This window comes from Python bivittatus, unplaced genomic scaffold (genome assembly GCF_059951505.1).
Source record: "Python bivittatus isolate LINGU-HERP-01145 unplaced genomic scaffold, Pbiv_v1 ctg000440_np1212, whole genome shotgun sequence".
NCBI lineage: Eukaryota > Metazoa > Chordata > Lepidosauria > Squamata > Pythonidae > Python > Python bivittatus.
Genome location: NW_028277063.1, coordinates 10,367,301 through 10,386,293, shown reverse-complemented (window position 1 = coordinate 10,386,293; position 18,993 = coordinate 10,367,301). Strand labels below are relative to the sequence as shown.

The 18,993-nt window shown below is 36.7% G+C and overlaps 1 protein-coding gene and 1 long non-coding RNA gene across 3 annotated transcripts in view; one reads left to right on the top strand and one right to left on the bottom strand.

Moving 5' to 3' along the window:
- Positions 1-5,611: 5,611 nt before the first annotated feature.
- On the top strand, positions 5,612-9,840 carry LOC148215800 (uncharacterized). Of its 2 annotated transcripts, XR_015796487.1 has the most exons (5): positions 5,612-5,641; positions 6,596-6,666; positions 8,004-8,094; positions 8,703-8,758; positions 9,535-9,840. It is a non-coding gene; the product is annotated as an uncharacterized LOC148215800 (long non-coding RNA). The 2 variants fall into 2 exon arrangements; XR_015796486.1 differs by lacking the exon at positions 5,612-5,641 and having other exon boundaries at positions 6,322-6,666.
- A 3,628-nt stretch (positions 9,841-13,468) lies between these two features.
- The window catches only part of LOC107326653 (butyrophilin subfamily 3 member A1-like), a 65,358-nt gene continuing 59,833 nt past the window's right edge, over positions 13,469-18,993 (bottom strand). Inside the window, exon 17 of the mRNA XM_088142881.1 lies at positions 13,469-17,518. Within this exon, the coding sequence (XP_087999007.1) occupies positions 16,941-17,518 (578 nt within the window). The 3' untranslated portion in view covers positions 13,469-16,940. The remainder of the gene's footprint in view (positions 17,519-18,993) is intronic.

Sequence of the window (18,993 nt, the reverse complement as noted above, 5' to 3'; positions counted from 1 at the left end):
TTTTGGGTGAGGTGTAAGGAGAGGCCAGTGGCCTATCACTTATCTCATTTGCAAAGTGTTTCTTCAAGAACATCACTTGTTAATGTTTTTTCACTGGCACAGCAGTTGGGTATGGTGTAAAAACTAAAGGATAAAAGATGCAAGAATACAGACAGCACATGCAGACATATTTAACGACATGAAAAGGATGAATAAGGTCAATGGGCTATTTTCTTCATACCTTTTCAGAACGCTAAGGTTTCCAAATCTCTTCACTTTTCTTCTGCACTTCCAAATTATTTCGTTCCATAAATTGCCATCCATTTTGAGGCTTTGGCATCTCTACATGATGTGTTTGAAATCCTTATGATAAAATTTCCTTTATCCTGAAGCAATGGATTCATACGCTGTAGTTTCTGTATTCAGGACTAGTGTTGCCTTTGAAATTAAAACACAAGGAAATTACTAGAGTCATTAGAGATCAGTTGTTATGAAAGAAAGGGATTGCATGTCTTCACAAATGTCCTAACTACAGAAAATAAAAAAATAAATGTATTTGTCCTTAATACCATCAGGTTTTTCAAATAACCTTCTGGTGTATGTGGAACCTGAGAATGGATAAGTGACTGGTAACAGGATTGATGGATTGATGGATTGATTTAGAAAACTTATATGGCTGCCTATTTTGTGGATAATAATCATAGGCAGCTCATAACAACATTCCATAAAATCAAAATAATGTAACCCACAAAACTCCATAACAACATCATATGTCCCACCACAGCACCACAGCATCCCACCAATTCTACTGGGCCCACTTCTATCCTAGCCCAATGTCTGGGTGAAGAGCCAAGTCTTCACCGTTCTCTGGAAGGCTACTGGTGGGGATCCCTACCAATTTCAGCAGGGAGGCTGTTCCAAATCTTGGAGCAGCCACAGAGAAGGCATCTCTTTGAGTTCCCATGAAATGAGAACATTTAAGGGAAGGGACCTGGGCCATGCCCACCTATCTGATTTGGAGGAATGGGCAGATACACTCAGGGAGAGGCAGTCTTCTAAATATAGAATATAGCAAGCTGCTAAATAAACCAGAATTGAATGTGGTTCATCATATTAAGGTATTTCTAAACCAATTAATGATGGAATTTAATGGAACAATTATGCACATGGTTTGATAGAGTCCTAGGAGTTTGGCATCTGAGAACAAGTCATAATTAATCCCATGTTATAGTAAATTTCACATCTAAGTGTAGATAGCTGTTATCATGATAAACCTTCCAGAAGTGAATCAGTACTGGTCACTATCCCTCATGGAAGATTTCCTGGATCTCAAAGATGACATTCATTAAAATGTGATTTGCTAATGTCTCAGTTAACGAATTAAATGAATATATATTTGATTTTTTTTTTAATGTCTATGGAGTGAATTGTGTGACCTTTTCAAAGGCTCTTAAGAGGTGCAGTATCTATTCCATTAAGCAATCTTGTAAATGTACTTGGCTGGCAAACCAGTGAGAAAGGAAATATAATGAAGTCTTGTGAAAATAGTTCTATACAACTTAAGTTCACTTAAGATCTTTAGCTTTCTGGTGTAGGTTAAGCAGAAATCTTGCAAAGATACCATAGCTGTGTTTTGTCCAAATCCTGTACACTGAATATGTTGTGTGACTTAAAAATCAAGTGTGTAATAAATAACCCACAAATGCTATAAATAAACCTATTTCAGGTTTGCTTTTTTTTTTTTTACTCATGTTTTGTGGTATTTGGAGATAAATATTAAATTGAATCTTTAATTTAATATTTTAGATTAAAGAAAATGCAACCTTCTACTGAAAATATTCCACTTACATTATTTAAAGATTTGTTAAATAAAATAAAATAAAATAAAATAAAATAAAATAAAATAAAATAAAGTAAAGTAAAGTAAAATAAAATAAAATAAAATAAAATAAAATAAAATAAAATAAAATGAAATGAAATGAAATGAAATGAAATGAAATGAAATGAAATAATAAAATAAAATAAAATAAAATAAAATAAAATAAAATAGGAAAATACTATATGACAAAGCAAAACAGTAGCTTCCAGTGTCATATGCTCGACAGGACCACATCTGAGTACTTAAAGGTCCCACTGGATTGAGAAGAGCATCCTGGCAATTTAGTTATTTTTCTAGGTAATGGATGTTTTGTATCTAGACTTGCTCACGAGAGTAGCCATTTTGTGACTCTAGTAAACATACACTCTTAAAATTCCAAAAATGCTTACTTACTTCTCTTAAACTAATGGAAGGCTGTATCTTTGTGAAGATACCAATTATCTTGTCCCTTAAAATTGTAAAATTAAAATGCTGTTGCACTAAATATTTATTCAATGTATATAGCTGCACAGAGTCACTGGCCTGAGATGGGCAGCTATATCCATTGAATAAATAAATAACTATGAGGACTATTTTTTTTTCTTACCTTAAAGTAGGTACTGTACAGAAAAGTTTCAGATTTGGACAACAAAAAGTTTCTTAGATCTATTCTCCTATTGAACACTGCATCATCTCCTTGTTTCTTTGAATTGCTTTGGTTCCTAGGCAAATGGTGAAAGACAGATGAGGGAGAGAATTTTCACTAATTGTTCCTACATCTGGCTACATTTGTAATGACACACTTGCTGGGGCTCTGTCTTTTTTGTGAGTATAATTAAGATTAATAGCATGTCTTTCTAAAGTTTATAAGAATGCACAGTATAAATGAATAGGTTAATAAGTTTCTTTATCTATTCAATTCATGTTTGTGGGGCTTTAAAATGTAGAAATGCTGATGTCAGAAATGAAGGAGAAGCTTTTTGTTGGCTGAATCCCACATTCTTCTAATGCTGCTGATTTCTCTTTCCAGCCTTGGTGTGAGTTTCATTCAATATTCCTCCATTTACTTTTTCCTTGTCTAAGCTAAAACCTACAGAACATGGAGTGGAAAAAAGAAATATTAGTAAAATTTAGCTAAGAATACTTCATTTTTAGCAATCAGATCCTGAGAAAAAGAGGAATTTTTAGGGTTTTTTAAAATAGTTTTGATTCTTAATAGTTATGTCTAGTCTGAAATTTGTATTTGTGGACATTCAAAATTCTGTATAAAGTTTTGGGATTTTCGGTAAAGAAAAGCATTTAAAAGAATCTTAATATGGATGTTTAAAGCGTTAAAGTCACATTGACAGGTAAAGCAAAAGTAGAAAAAAATGTAAACATTTCAGTAATTTTCTTCAAACTACAGATCATGAAGATTCATCATCTCTCCCAAATAAGTAATTATTACTTCTGTTAAATTTGTATTTAAACTCACATTCAAACTGCTGGTCACCCAGCAGTCAGAAAGGCAGCTGGGTGACCTTGGGCCAATCACTTTCTCTCAGCCCTATGAAGGAGGCAATGGCTAATCACTTCTGAAAACCTTGCCAAGAAAACTGTAGGGACTTGTCTAGGCAGTCTCTGAGAATCAGACATGACTGAGCGGATTTAAAAAACAAACAAACTTATATTTATTCTGGCTGGATTGGTGCCCACTTTCTTGTCACCAAAAAGTATAGAAAACAAACAAGAATAATTTTAAATATGCATGGATCACTGAGCTGAATGGCATCAACTTTGCATAATGATGGATACCATATTTTGTAATATTTGGAGCAGATCCATTGAAATCAATCACCATTAAATTCAAGGGACCTAAAGATGACTCAACCTGGGTTCAAACCTATTGCTCCTAAAAGTTATTGGGTATGATTGGCCATTCCTTAAAGGATTCCTGGTGAAAGGTAGCCTGTTATATCTTTTTAAATTATGAATTACTTTTGTAATTATATCTGGAATGCCTGGAATATACAGAATGTATTTGACTTATATTCTGCTTTTACACAGAAAGAATAAATTTTATTAACTAACAAGAAAAAAGCCAAATTTATTAAGATAATTAACAAGAAAAATAAAATGATTCTGCTCTAATTCTGAGCAACATACAAGGCCAATTGACAAGTACCGTATTTTTCCGTCAATAAGACACCCCCATGTACAAGACGACCCCCACTTTTCCAACCCAAAATTAAGAAATCAATATTTTAAAGATAGTGCAGAACACATTTTTATTTAGTAATTAGTTAACATTTACCTGATACACTCGGTGGGAGGAGGTCCAAACCGTCTCTCTGCAGCTCTATTTCCATGCTCTTTTGCATAACTGATTACATTCAATCACGAGTGAAACTGCGGATAGCTTGTCTCTGCAAACAGACTTCCTCTAATTGGTTTGTTCAGCATCAGCTGACGTCAGTTACATAAGCCTCATGACTGGAGGAAGTCCGTTTGCAGAGTCAAGCAATTTCACTCGTGATTGGAGACTAGCAATAGGAAGAAGCCTCTCTGCAGAAACAAAGTATGGGCAGTTTTGCAACCCCGCGATTCTCGGCTGACTTCCTTGAATAAGACGCCCTTCAATTTTTAGGGTAAGGATTTTAGAAAAAAGTATCGTCTTATAGTCAGAAAAATACGGTAGTTACACAGGTTTTAAACACCTGACTACAATGTGAAATAAACAATCAAAGTGTGACTATATAATTAACTCATGTTCTGGAACAGGGAAAGGAATTCTTGGATATTGATATTGGATACTGATTGATTAAATGAACAAATGAATGCCATTTATATACTGCAGCAGTTATGAAATGTTGTGCAGCATACAACAACAAATACAAACAAAGAAAAATAGAAATATCAACATCACGCAATATTTATCACAACTTAAAAATTCTGTATATAGCTTTGGGATTTTTGGTAAAGAGAAGTGTTATAAAAACAAGCTGGATGCTTAAAAGCATAAAGTTTCATTGTCATGTAGAGCAAAATAGAAGGAACTATAAACATTTTACTCACTTTTATTCAAGTTATAGTTGAAGAAGATCCATCACGTCTCCCAAGTAAGTAATTATTACATATTTTTAATCAATATGAACAAATTGCTGCAAAATCTAATAGGTTTGGTTCCTTTCAGGATTCATCACATTTTAAATCTGTTATGTTGAATGTTCTTATTCATGATTGCAACCAATGAACCATCCCATTTCTAGGGTATAGTTCCAGTTCCTTTTTCTGCACTTTTTACTTGTTGGACTGGATTCAAAATCATTCAAAATCATTACACAGTTTATTTGTAACTTACTCTGTTGTGTAAACCACCCACTTCAAAATTGCCCATTTGTTGTAGTCATATTTCAGGGGTTCTATAGTTATATTTCACGGATTCACTAAAAAAAAAAAAGAAAAAAGATTCATCCTCTTGTTTTCCACAGAAAGTGCTGTTTTGAGTGGTAAGCTTAGGCAATTCTGTATTTAAAGAAGGGAGGAGGGAGGAGATAGTTGAAAGAAAAAATATTCACACCCCAGTAACAAACTGAGTGTTTTTAGAGTACATATCTAAAGAATATGAGTTAAGGAACAAAACCCCTTAAATTATGATAAAGTGATTTGAAGTCCAAAGTAAAGGGAAATCCTCATTATGTTGTTCAAAAATTACAATAAAAAATAGATAAATTCTCATTGACATATAAAGGAAAAGAGGAAGTATAAATATATTATTCATTTTTATCCAACTTACAGATCATGAAGATACATCAATTTCCTCAGGTAAGTGATTCTTACACATTTCAAAACATTTTTTAATTCATTAGGATCTTGAACTTGACTAAGATGCCACTGTTGTTGAATTGGTTTTATTTCTCATGAGATTAGATCCATATTTAGTCATATTAATAGCAGCTATTGAAAGGTTATCATTTTTTAAAGTATTTTAAGGGCTGAAGGTGGGAATCAGTAAACATAGAGCAGGTGTTTCTGACTCTCAAAGCCAGGAAAAGAATATAGCAAAGTCCATGGATTTCAGAGGGTGGGAGGAAAAGACCAAGGATTTAAACATACACGCATGCCCAAACCCACATGCATAGATTCTCATTTTCTACAGTAAGCAGTTTTTCTGAGAATATGATTTCTTTCTCAGGTTGACAGCTTGCAATCCATTGCTATGTGCCTAAAGGCAACATGTTTTCCCATGTAAGCTGGCAGTCCAGAAGTGTGGTGTGTGCTCTGTTTGTTTGTTCTTTTGAGACTTTTGGATGTTGTCTTTTTAGAGGGTTTTTTTTTTTTGGTAATTTTTATAATTATAATGTTATCAGGAATGAATATTTTATTTGGTTTGTTAAGTTTACTTACCTGTTTGTTATATTTACTTACCTGTATCTGTGATGTGCTAGAAGCTCTATGCAGTGGGGAGGCACTGCGGAGCTAATCATGGGGTTATTTGTGTGGCCACTGGGTTCCTGGTGGTGAGAGGAGCAACAGATCGTGGTGTTGGCAGGATGGCAAGAAGAGACCAAGGACAGTGTGCCAGCTGGAGGCCTTGATAGAGGCAGAGGCTGGAGTCCCGGGGTTGTTGGAGTCATCCCAGAACCAGATGCAGAAAGGTGGAGTTGGAGGACTAGCTGGAGCTGTGCAGGGCTGTGCAGGGCTGTGCTGGGCTGGCAGGCTGCAGTTGGAGACACTGGAGAACACTGACTGAGAGCAATCTGAACATCTGGTTTTCAGCATTCACCCACAGGACCACATAGATGGATTCCTGGTGATCCCAGGCTCTGGCTGCTGCTTTTGAATACCAGGTTGGTATGTAATAAATCTACCCTCATTCAAGATAGAATTGTGGATGGGTGTGCCGATCTGGCATGCATAATTAAGACTTGGGTGGGCCCAAGGAGGGGGGTCCTCTCTCCGAAATATTGCCACAGGTTTTCTATTTAGCACCACTTGTGACCTCAGGGAAGTGGGGTTGGGTGGCTGTTGTCATCTGTGAGTTGTTGAGGGGTCCTAGAGGTTCTGCCCTGTAAATAACTGGATGTGAGACCCTCTGGCTTAACCTAGGCCTTCGTGAATAGTTGGGATTATTGCTGGTGTACTGCTCTCCCTACTGCCTGCATCATCCCTGCTGGAGCTGCTGGATTCTATTGCTGGGTTGGTGGTGGAGTCCCCAAGCGAATGGTCTTTGTGAACTTAACCTGCCATCTGGTGAGGTTGAGTCTGGGCAGCTCAGGAATTTATGTTCTCCATGGCAACCATGGCCCTGTCCCAAATGATAGAAGTCCTGACACATTCTAGAGGTCACTGTTAGATCTGGTTTTTGGCTGAGGACAGTTGCAGTGAGATCTGGTATTGGAGGACATTAACATCAGTCCTTTGCCATGGACAGATCACTCTTTGGTTGCCCTACAACTTGCTGGGACCACTCACCTCCACCTCCACCTCCATTATGTGGGCCCACCCCAGATGACTGATGGACCCTGTTGGGTGCCAGAGGGAGCTTGGGGTTTTCCCCAAGGACCTGTCAGGCAGTTCAGCTGAGGCCTTGGATCCATCTGGAATAAGCTTGTGATTGAGACCCTGGACTGGATTGTTCCTATGTGGCCTCTCTCTGTGTGCCAATCCCAGGGTGCTCCTAACTAACACTGCATTTCTGTATTTGTATTTAATCTTGTAAATTCTGTATTTGCAAGATCACTAAAATACATAAAATTTCATTATTGTTATCATCATCGTTAATACAGTTTACATTCTACATTTATATCGAAACAGAAAAATCAAGCTAATTCTGGCTTACATTCATAAAATAAACTCATATAAAACTATTTGTACAATATCCACTTTCCAAGTCAATAAATTGCCAGAGAAACCAGACTGGCTATTTGAAAGAGGAGGGGTGTTTTGTTTTTTTGTTTTTTGCCAAAAAAGAAAACAATTTGGATTTTTTTTTTTTTTTTGGTGCTAGGGAAGGACAAATACTAGCTAGTTTTCAACCCCTGAAAGATTAATCATGAAATGTTTAGTTTGTTAGTTGTGAGGAATATTATTCCATTATCACCAGATCACAACGGCAGGCTTATGACAGCCCTGTTCATTTGGATCTATAAGTCTACTAATTGCTTCATTCCATTTCATCCTGTAGGTTACGGCAGATTGAGTCGAATGATGAGACTTGGAATCACAATTGTGTCCATTCCTATTTTGTTGGAATCTGTTTTCGGCTGAGAAAAATGGTAATATTCCAGCTAAGTCTTGTTAAAAGTAAGAATAATCACAATAAAAATAATAATATTGAAACTGTATTATTTTTCTTTGCGCAAATAACAAAGAACTATTTCAGGTTTTTCACTTTTCTTTTGTGTAAATCTCCCTGCCCTCCATTTACTGGATTCAAGATTCAATGGACAAATTTTTTATCTGGATATCTTCCTGAAATAATGGACAAGTCTGTTTCATGCAAAGTAATCAAGCACTTAAAAATACTACCCTCCAAAACAAAACAAAACAACATTAAAATCTTAATGGTGGGACAGTTGCTGGATTTGAAAGCAGAGATTACTAAATCTACTCTGGTTTGCACACAGTCCTGGTCAAAACAGTGTTTCAGCCTAGGATGAGAATGTTTGCCCATAAAATGCTGATGAGTTAATAGTGATCTCTGAAGGTTATATCTCAAAGTATTTGATGCAGCTAAAGTCTCTGCAAAATGTGAGCTCTTAGTTAAGAACTCATGTAGCTCAAGGGACTGGTCAGAGGCAAGAAATGATTATGTCATTCTTGTGGTCTTTGGGAATATTTAATCCAAAGAATGACTAAACCTATATCATTATCCCTGACCTAGGGTGAAGCTGAGTAAAGAAAGTGGGTGAGGGACAAGAGCCCAATAAAATAATAGAGGTGAGTGAAACATCAGCTTTTTTCCCCTTTTTTCTGAATCCATCTGCATTCAGTATCTGAATTTCAATGGAATTCAAAAGATAAATTTGGAATTCATTAACAATTGTGTAATTTGTAATTCATATATGCCTCAATATCAAAGAAGGGAAAATTTGCTTATTCCCCTCCTCTATAATTTTTTATGTTTATCCATAATTCTATTCCATTCTCTTTCTGCACTGATCCATAATTTTGCCAAGGGAAATTGTCTAAAAATCGTATTTCAATATTTTTAATGTGCACTTAAAAGCATGCATTTTCTTAATGGATTATTTACAGTAAATACATTTGAATATTTGATGGTACAATGGAGGATGCAAAATTCATCATTCAGTCAAAATCATTGCAGTAATACAATTATTAGTGACAATTTCATTTACTAGCAGATCTGCTTACAGCAAATTCCTGACATCTCCCAAACTTAGCTGACCTCAAAAGTGCTCATTTGCCCACTAAATGTTAGAGTGGATGACGATGCTTCGGATGTATCAGTCTGGTCAAACGCCACAGTGTTATGACGTCCCCTGGCTACCCATGAAATTATGACTCTGGTCGGGAGAAACAGAAGACACAGTTGAGATGTAGCTGTTAATCAGTATAAGAAGCCGTTTTCCATCTGTGCAAGATTTCTAGTCTGTGCGAGCAGCATTTCAAATGATGCCTTCACCTGTGGTTGTGTGAGATATTAAACTAATGGGATTAAATGCATATTGTAGCCCTTTCTCTCTCTTTCTCAGGCATAATAAAAGGAAGAACAACAATCGGATCAACATTCGTGTCTCTGATATGTCATCAAAGGATTGCTGTAGAAGACGATGAGAAATACTTCCCCATTTGTTCAAGATTCCCAGTTTTTTAAATCTGGGATTTCTGATTATGTCTTCACCTTCCACATGTATCAATGTGGCATTCTGACATGTTACTCTAATATGATTAAATGCATATTGTCTCTCTCTCTCTCTCTCTCAGATATAATAAAATAGAGCAACAATCAGGTCTTTGGTATTAAACAGGTTTTTGGAGTAATAATAAAAATATAAATATATGCAAATTTCCTGTCTCTGATGTGTCACTGCAACTAAAGGTGGGGCTGCTAAATTATTTCAAATGGATCAAATGCTCACAGTCATTCATGCCCTAGTCACCTCCCAACTGGATTACTGTAATGCGCTCTACACAGGGCTGCCCTTGAAGAGTATCCAGAAGCTTTCGCTGGGGCAGAATGCAGCGGCACATAGTATATCTCTGCTCCATGAGCTGCATTAGTTGCCTGTTTGCTTCCGGGTCCAAATCAAGATGCTGGTTTTAACTTTTATAGCCCTTCCTGGCATGGGGCCTGGTTATCTGAGGGACCTCCTCTCCCCAATTATCTCTACCCGTCTCATAAGATCCAGCAGAAGAGGCATGCTGTGAGTCCCATCTGCTGGGGAACTACACTTGGTGGGTCCCAGGAGGTGGGCCTTCTCTGCCCTGGCACCCACCTTATGGAACATTCTCCCCCCCAAAGTGAAGTTAGCTCCATCCTTCCTGATTTTCCAGAAGTCCCTCAAAACCTGGTTATGTCATCAGGTCTGGGGGACCCAGGTGACCAGTAAGATCTTGAGGTGGTTCCATTGCTGTGGTTAACAACTATTCTCTCTTTTTCCTTGTGACTTTTAATTTTTTTACTAATAACTGTGTTTTACATCTTTATTGTTTTATCAACTTGTTGACCACTGCCCAGAGTCACTTTTCGTGAGATGGGTGACCATATAAATTTGATAAAAAAGTAAAAGAAGGAAGGAAGGAAGGAAGGAAGGAAGGAAGGAAGGAAGGAAGGAAGGAAGGAAGGAAGGAAGGAAGGAAGATACTATTGAAAACATTACACATTTTTTTACTACTATCCTTTTTTAAAAAAGAAATCTTATGATTTTTGAGAATAGAAAGTGTTGAAATATGCAGCAATAGAAGCCAATTTCCATCCTATATGTTGAAGGAAGTGCACAAAAGGAAGAAAAATGCCCCATCATGAAAGTGGTTGTGCTGATTATTGGAAGCTGCGGCAGAAAGATGAAGGATGAACTCATTGGCTTTTCCCATAAAATACGTCATTTACTGTCATCTGGCTAATAAAGCTCTGAAATCACACTGATCAAAAGACCAGATAACACTGAGCTGGCATTACGGAGCTACAGCTGAGGATCTCTCTCCTCTTTTAATCGTAGATGGACAATGGCCTGACTGCAAGCATCACTCTGATGGGAGGGCAGAATTGTCAGTCACTGCCCACCTCCCCTCCCCTTCCTTTCCCTTCCACTATGGCATTTTAAGTAAACAGTAAACCCCACCTTTGCTGCAACTGATGGGGCATTACCATCTGCAGCATGAAGAATCTTTCAAGATTCTGCATAAATAAATGAAAATTTGTTCTGAATTATTCTGGTCTATCTTAGAATCAAGACTTCACTTAAAACAAATGTATACTTGAACTATATCAAACTAAAAGCATTCTGATGGCAGAACTTTACAGTTTGGGGTATGGTAGGTCCCATCCAAATTTTTCACAGGTGTAATCTTGGCAGTCCCATATTATTTACCTAAACCCGAGGCATTTGGAATTGGGCAGCAGAAGTTGATGGAACGTTGCAAGGAGAAACAATTGACCGAAAAGAAAAGAAATGTTTAAAGGTAATTCAGTCCCTTTCCTTTTGGATTAAAACTCTGTAAATTTAAATTGTCTCCATTTTGACAGAGTGTTCCTTACCCTAAGGGCTCTTTCACTGCAATTTTATCAAAATTCTGTTAACAAAACTACTGGCAAGATTATGTATGTAGAATCCCTGAAGTAATTTTAATGACATTTGGCTTTCATCATCTTGACACCAAAGCCGTTTTTTAAAATTGAATCAGTCCACAGACCATAATAAAATACTGTATAATATTATTTTAAAATTCAAGATTATACTACTTCCTTAATCATAATCCAACTAGATTATGGCTAGATCCAACTGATGCTCTGTGTCTGATACATCCTGTCTGATGAGTGCTTTGGCCTGGTGATATCCCATGCTCAGTAGAAGACATGGAGAGAAGTCCAGGATGAGATATTAGTTCCTGCTGCCTGTTTCCTTGTGGACCGAAATCATCCCTCATAGTTAATGGGACAAGGCCAAGAGGCATAAAGGAGAGTCTAAGCCAATAGATGAGTATGGTCAACCACATTCTGCCTCTACTTTCATGAGGCCTGTCTCTAGTGTCAAGGTGGCATTTGAGACACGTTTTGGGACTTGAAAAACCAACTTTAGAAATTTGGACAAATTGTGCAAGTTCAAATGGTGCAAATTTGGAGAAGGGGCCCAGCTGGATACCATAAGGAAATTGTACTACTGACTTGGCTTCAGATAATTTGGGTGTTGCAGGAATATAGTGGCTACCTCTTGTTTTGATGAATTTAAGGATGGCAGATGAATTGTGCTCTGCATTTTCAGCAACGTAATCCTCTTGGGCTTTCCTACTGCTAGTGGAATGAAAGACTATCCCCAGGTATTTGAAACAGGAGACCTGCTGAATCTTGTGGCCGTCTATGCTCCAGGAGTGGTTCTTGGGCCTTTTGGCCAATTCCACGATATTAGTTTTCTGATAATTGAGTTCTAACCGATCTTACTTGCAGTACTGTGTTAGTACTCGCAGTGCTCTTTTAAGGCCAATGGACATTCTTGAAAGAATTGCTGCATTGTCTGCATTGAGTAGAACAAAGATGTATCTTCCAGCAAGTTTTGGGGAGTGAAAGTTTGTGTTGAGGAGATAGTGCACCATGGAATTGATATAGAAATTGAATAAGCATGGGGCCAATATGCAGCCTTGTTCGACACCTTTCTTAGTTCCAATGGCGTTGGTAAGATGGCCCTGGGAGTTACATCTTACTTTGAGTGAGGTCTCTTCATGAAGCATAGGTATTACATGAAGTAAAAGCCAGTCAATCAAGGAAACTCATGGAGATATAAAACATTATGTAGGTGAACATTTACATTGCAATGCAGAAGCACGTAATAAATCTTTGTTTCATTTAAAGTGAAATGCGACTAGAGCTGTGTTTCACTCTTATATGCAAATAAGTTACCGAGAACTGGGAACTAACAACCAACCTTGGTGTCATCGAAAAGCTCTTTGCTCTGAATAAATAGCAGAAGATGTCTAACTTAAGCAGGAGAATGCTCATGACAGCTTGCAAGTAGAATGACAACGGCTGTTTTTATAAGGACATACTTGCTGGGGCTCTGTCTTTTTTGTGAGCATGATTAAGATTATTAGTGTGTCCTTCTAAAGATTGGAGGAGTTCAGTATATATAAGAATACATTAGTATTTTTTTCTCCATTCAGTTCAGGCTTGTGGGCTTTTAAAAAGGTAGAAATGTTGGTGTTATAAATGAAGAAGCTTTTTATTGGATAAATCTCACATTCCTGCATCATTGCTGAATTCTCTTCTCAGATTTGTTGAAAATTTCATTCAATATTTTCCATGTCTTCCATTTACTTTCCCCTCATATAAGCTAGCATGGGTTGGAAAAAACAAAAGTCAGTAAAATTAAGCCACGGATACTTAATTTTTTTAGTGAAAAGATCCTGAAGAAAAAAGAGGAAATTTTGTAGAAGTAAATCACATTGAATTCAGTGAGGGTTACTCAAGGCATGTATGTTCAGCACCATTTTATTTTTAAATTTTCAAAGCATTTTGCATTAAATGTCCATGGATGACCTGCCAAGAAAAACCTCTAAATCTCAGAAAGAGGTTAACATATTTTAATCTGACAACAAGATACATTTGTGTGCATTTTGTTACAAAGTGGGAATAGTACATATGTATGTAGAAACCTGGTATGTGTAACATATTTTCTTTTAATATTACTTTTCATAAATTCATTAGTTTTGAAATAAGGCAAGAGTAAACAATGCTTAAATGTTTTATTGGGATTTTAACACCAGTATTGTTGTTCTTAGCTATCTCACCTGAAAAGCAAAATCAATTGGTTTAGGGTATTTATGTCCAGCTGCCTGGGTATCTTTGTCTGTATGTGTATTTCAACTGAAATGAAACAATTTGGACTTGAATTATAAATTAGGGTGGTCTAAGAGTTATTTTAATTGTGAATGCTAGTACAGAATATGAATTGTCTCAGAGAGGTCTTTCTGAACCAACATTCAAGAGACATGATTTTAATTAATTACTTGAATTGTATTAAGAAGATGATATGTTCAAAGTACTCACAGAAATAAGTGGCAATTGGGTAAAAGTTTATATTTCTATATTAAGGAATCTTCTTCTCAGATTTAGTCATTTAAATCTCTGGGGTGTAAAACAAACAAAAAGCAGAACTCTTGAAATACTGTATATTATAATACTCTTTGGTGAATTATAATTGTAAACCTTAGTCTTTCCTGGTAATAACATCTCTTTATCATGTATTCCATTCTGAAGGCATTCACCTTACAAGACAAGAAACCTGCAATGCCCCCGGTGAGTTTTGTCCCCATTACATTTCCTTACTATAGAAAAGTTTGCTCTTTCTCACATATATCCAGACGTTCAACATCTCACTGCTTTTACATACATACCATTCATATTTTGAGGATAAAATCCATCAGTAAAGTGTTTCCAGAAAGATGATCTACAAAAATCAATGGAGAGTTCTAGGAGAGTGGTATTTTCTGCTGGGTGGTCAACTTATGAATATATGTAGGGGACAAGTATATTTGTTTTATTTCTAGATTATACTGCTGTGCGACATCAGGGTATCTTTCAAAAGCTATTAGGATTCCCCAGTCATACCCATAACATGGTAGGAAAGAGAAGGGTTTTCCCTTACCTTAAATCCAGTAAAAGTACTTCTCAAAAGCTACTAGATTCCATGACCTCCTCAGCCACCTCTCCTATCATTGATCCCAATATTGCATGTCCCCCCAACCTATCTATTTACAATTAAAGATCAAACACAATTTTGTAAAACAGTCTAAATCTCTAACAAGGGCCTGTATCTTAATTCTCTTAGATCATATAAATCCATCTTATACATTTTGTAGGCAAATTTTATTTAGTAGCTAAGAAAGTACAAACTCTGTTCTATATGGCATAGCAGAATATCAATCAAATATTTAAAACTGTTCCAATTATTAATTACACTGCTGCAGAACATCTAAAATTATGTAATAAAGAATGCTTGATTCTGAGGTTGATGCAATAATTTGCACAGCAGGAAGCTTTTTTAAAACACAATATAATCAAATAAATGCAATTTTCCTCTTTCCCATTAGTGATTTGATGATTTTATGTTTGCTTTTACTGTTATTTTTATTTATCTATGCTACTTCTGTTGTATTTCTATAAGCTACTCCTGACAGGTCAATGACCATGAATAAAAATACTGCTACTGCATGTGACACTGTGACAGAAGTATGAAAGGTTGGAGCTTGCACTGTGACGTCACAATCAATGTTTTGTCATTTTGACATCATTATGGTAGCAACTGACACCTACGAAGTTGAGGCCCTTAATAGAACTCCATAGTGAACCTGTGTCTTTGGAAAAACTTTCCTTGACATCTGCCAGTCCTCTCCTGATTTTTATTTATATTCTTACCATTTGTTTATGGCTTTTTAAAAAATTATATTTTAAAATATGAGTGTTTCTCTGAGCATTACCAGATTGTCTTCCATGAAATGTCTTTCTGGAGACAAGAATTAGATCTGGCATTTGTATCTCCTCTGTTGTTGTGGCCAATTCATTTGCTCATTAAGCTTTGTTTTCAGTGTTGGAGCAGAAAACTGGCACTTCTGGATACTTGTTTTGTTTTTGGGAACTCAAATCCAACTTCTGCCTTGAATTTAGGTTCATGAATATTTTTTTTTTCTGGCCTGAACAGTTCTTCTTTTGGGGGAAATGCATTTTAGCAAACATGAATTAGTTTTACCTGTGTTTTTAATCACTGATTTTTCCTACTTTTCAAAAAAGGAAACTTACTACTGTAGTGGCAGTCTCCTGAACCTGTTCTCTTGCATGCCAAAGTATAGATTAAAGCCCCATCCATTTCTTTTCTTTTAATTAAGAAATAAATGCCCAATACAAATGTGATGATGCAAAAATGACAAAATAGAGATGCAGAGAGTGCCACTGATACAAGGGTGAAACCAACCAAGCACAGGTAAGAGTCTTTCTTAGGAGTTATCTTGGGGATATAAGAGCAGTGAAGTGGACTTCCTCCTCTGCTCTTACTGCATCTGCAGATAACCAGCCAGCAGCCTGTTTAGGGTGACCAGGACCCTTCTGAGCAAGGAGGGACTAGGGTAGCCTTTGCAGGGCTGCTGTGAGGAATACTCTTGGCATTTGTTGGATAAAGTCACTCAACTTCATTTGGAGTTGGACACCGGGTGGGCAGGTCCATTGGAAGTGGCTGGGGCACATCTGAGCTCAGTGATCTGGGAAAAGTTTAAGCCAATTACTTCCAAAGAAGTGGATAGGGTCGTTGGGGCTGTGAGCTGTGCCACCTATGTCTTAGGGCAGTGCCACTCCTGGCTGGCTAAAAATGTCTGGTAAATGGCATGTGGTTGGGATCAAGTGGTGAATAATGCCTCATTACCTTCTGATCTATATAGCTGAATAGCTCTCATCTTTGTTCCTTTCTTTAGTCAGTACATTAATATAACATATTTATTTCAGGACCAGTGTTTAATATTATAGTCAATAATTGTTAGCAATGGTGCAATATTAAAATTTTACAGAGGAGGAAAAGGATATAAAGCAAAGAAAAGTTATAAAAGCAATACAGAGCATTAATAAAAGAATTGCCTTATTCAACTGTTGTAATCAAATATTCTATAATCAGAACTATGGCTATGGTAACTGCAGCTGACTGAAATAAAAAAGGAACATATTTTTGCATTTCATAATAAAACTTGATGTATTAATATGAATCTAAGAATGGGATAACTATATGTTATAAAATGCCCTAAGTATATCATCTTGTTTTTAAGCAGATGAAAGTTAAAACTGTAAATCCCTTCATGGAAAATGTACACTATGTACATTGGATAGATTTTATCATCAGTCTCAATTTGTGGATCTCATTCTTTAATAAGGACAGTAAGAAGCCCGTCTAAACTAAAATCTGCCCTAATTATTTATTTCATTTTCTTCCACTACCTTCTCGTCTTCAAACCATGATGGGATTCTCACTGTCCCATGATCAAATTCTCTTCTTCTTACAGAGCCTGTTGAGAAGAAAGGATAAAATTTCCCAGAAGCAACATTGAGAAAGGTATATAATTTATGTTCCCTTGGAGCATCATAAAAAGAAATTTCATGGCTTTTCATATTTAGGAATATCCCTATTCTTGTTGGTTTTCTTGGTATATTCAGACATGTCCAGGGGTCTGTCCGAGCCCAGTAATCTTTCCCATCATCACGCCCTATGATCCAATAACCATTCTGAGGAGACAATGTGATCTTCCCTGTTCTAAGAGCAGATTCAGATGCAACGCCTAAATCCCACATATCTTTCTGGCCAACCTCCACTTCCCAGTAATATCTGCCTTCAGAAAAAAGTTGTTTTGCCAAGACAAATGTATGGGACTCAAATCTCTCTTTACTCGTGGACACATCATGAATATTTCCAGTGTCCTTCACACTTTTCCCATCTTCAGATACTGCCAGTCTTGGATGAGCTGTTTTGGGATCCAAGGTAAGGTCAACTGCAAAGAAAAAAAAAATGTCTTACCTCAGAGACCTTATAAATTTTTTTCATTACTTTTGGAGATATGGAAAAATATGTTGGACTTGGAAGAAGCAGGAAAGGAAAAGTATTGAACTTTGGTGTTGGAGAAAACTTTGGTGTTGGAGAGAGAATACCATGGACAGTCAAGAAAACAAATCACTGGATCATCAAACAAATCAACCAAGAAGCCTCACTTGACAAGGCTCAAATTATTGTTCTTTGGACACATTATATAAAGACCTTGCTCTCTAGAGAAGGCTATAATGCTTGGAAAGATGGAAGGAAAGACAAGATGAGAATAACAGCAGCAAGTTGGAAGTTCTCTGTTACAGTGGTGATGAATGTATCTTTGGAAGACCTGAAAGACCAGGTTAGCAACAGATCATCATGGAGAAAATCTCCATGTCACTAAGAGTAGACACCAACTTGATAGCACATAATCAAACAATCAAAGGAGATCACACCACATCATTAATACATTAGTTGATATGACTCAACATTCTCTTAAGATAAAGATCCCTGAGACTTTCTACAGGATGGATAATGCATAAATTGTACCATCTTTAGAACCATCTTATCCATTCTTAATTATGCTAAGTATTTCTGATTGGTTTTATTGTATTTTCTTACAAAAGCATAAGTTGTTGTTGTAGAGATTATGCGATCCCTATCAGTACTAGCTTTCTACCCAGTGTTGTAATCAGTGATGAATGTTCAAAGTCTGAGTGTCCTGGGCACCAATCGATGTGCCTCAATGGTCCAAGTCCTTTCAGGCAGTAGGGAAGGGGTTCAACTTTTTTTTAGTCTTTTGCACTTAATCTCCTGATGGATATTTTCTTCTTTGTTTGCAAATAGAAGACAAGATATCAAGGTAAAAACATCAAGATAATCCTCACCCAAAAGGATATTTTAGAAGAATAAAAGATCAGTCATTTAGTGAGTAACAAAGTCCAGATATCTTGCAAAATTCAGGATAAATAAAATATAAATTATATTTATTTATAATGTTATAAATAACTATTTTAAATTATTTATTTATAAAATAAATAAAATTAGATCATAAAGTAGGAACATGAGGACTGGACAAATTCAGGAAGGATGAGATTACAGTTTTGACCATCAGGCCATTTTTATGTTCTTAATACATCACAGTGGTGGAAATACCATCAAGGTGATTAAAGCCTTCGACAATACAAGGTGATTAGAGTTTACCATCTTTGGTTCTGGATGGGGTGGCACTGCCCCAGAGAGACCTAGTGCAGAATCTGGGGGTCCTTGAGGAGCAGGTGGCAGTCACGGCCAGGAGGGCCTTTGCTCAACTCCACGCTGTGTGCCAGTTATACCCGTTCCTGGATCAGGAGGCGCTCCAGTCAGTCACTCATGCCCTAGTCACCTCCCGTATACTGTAGATCATTGCAGTGCATTGTACATGAGGCTACCTTTGAAGAGTAC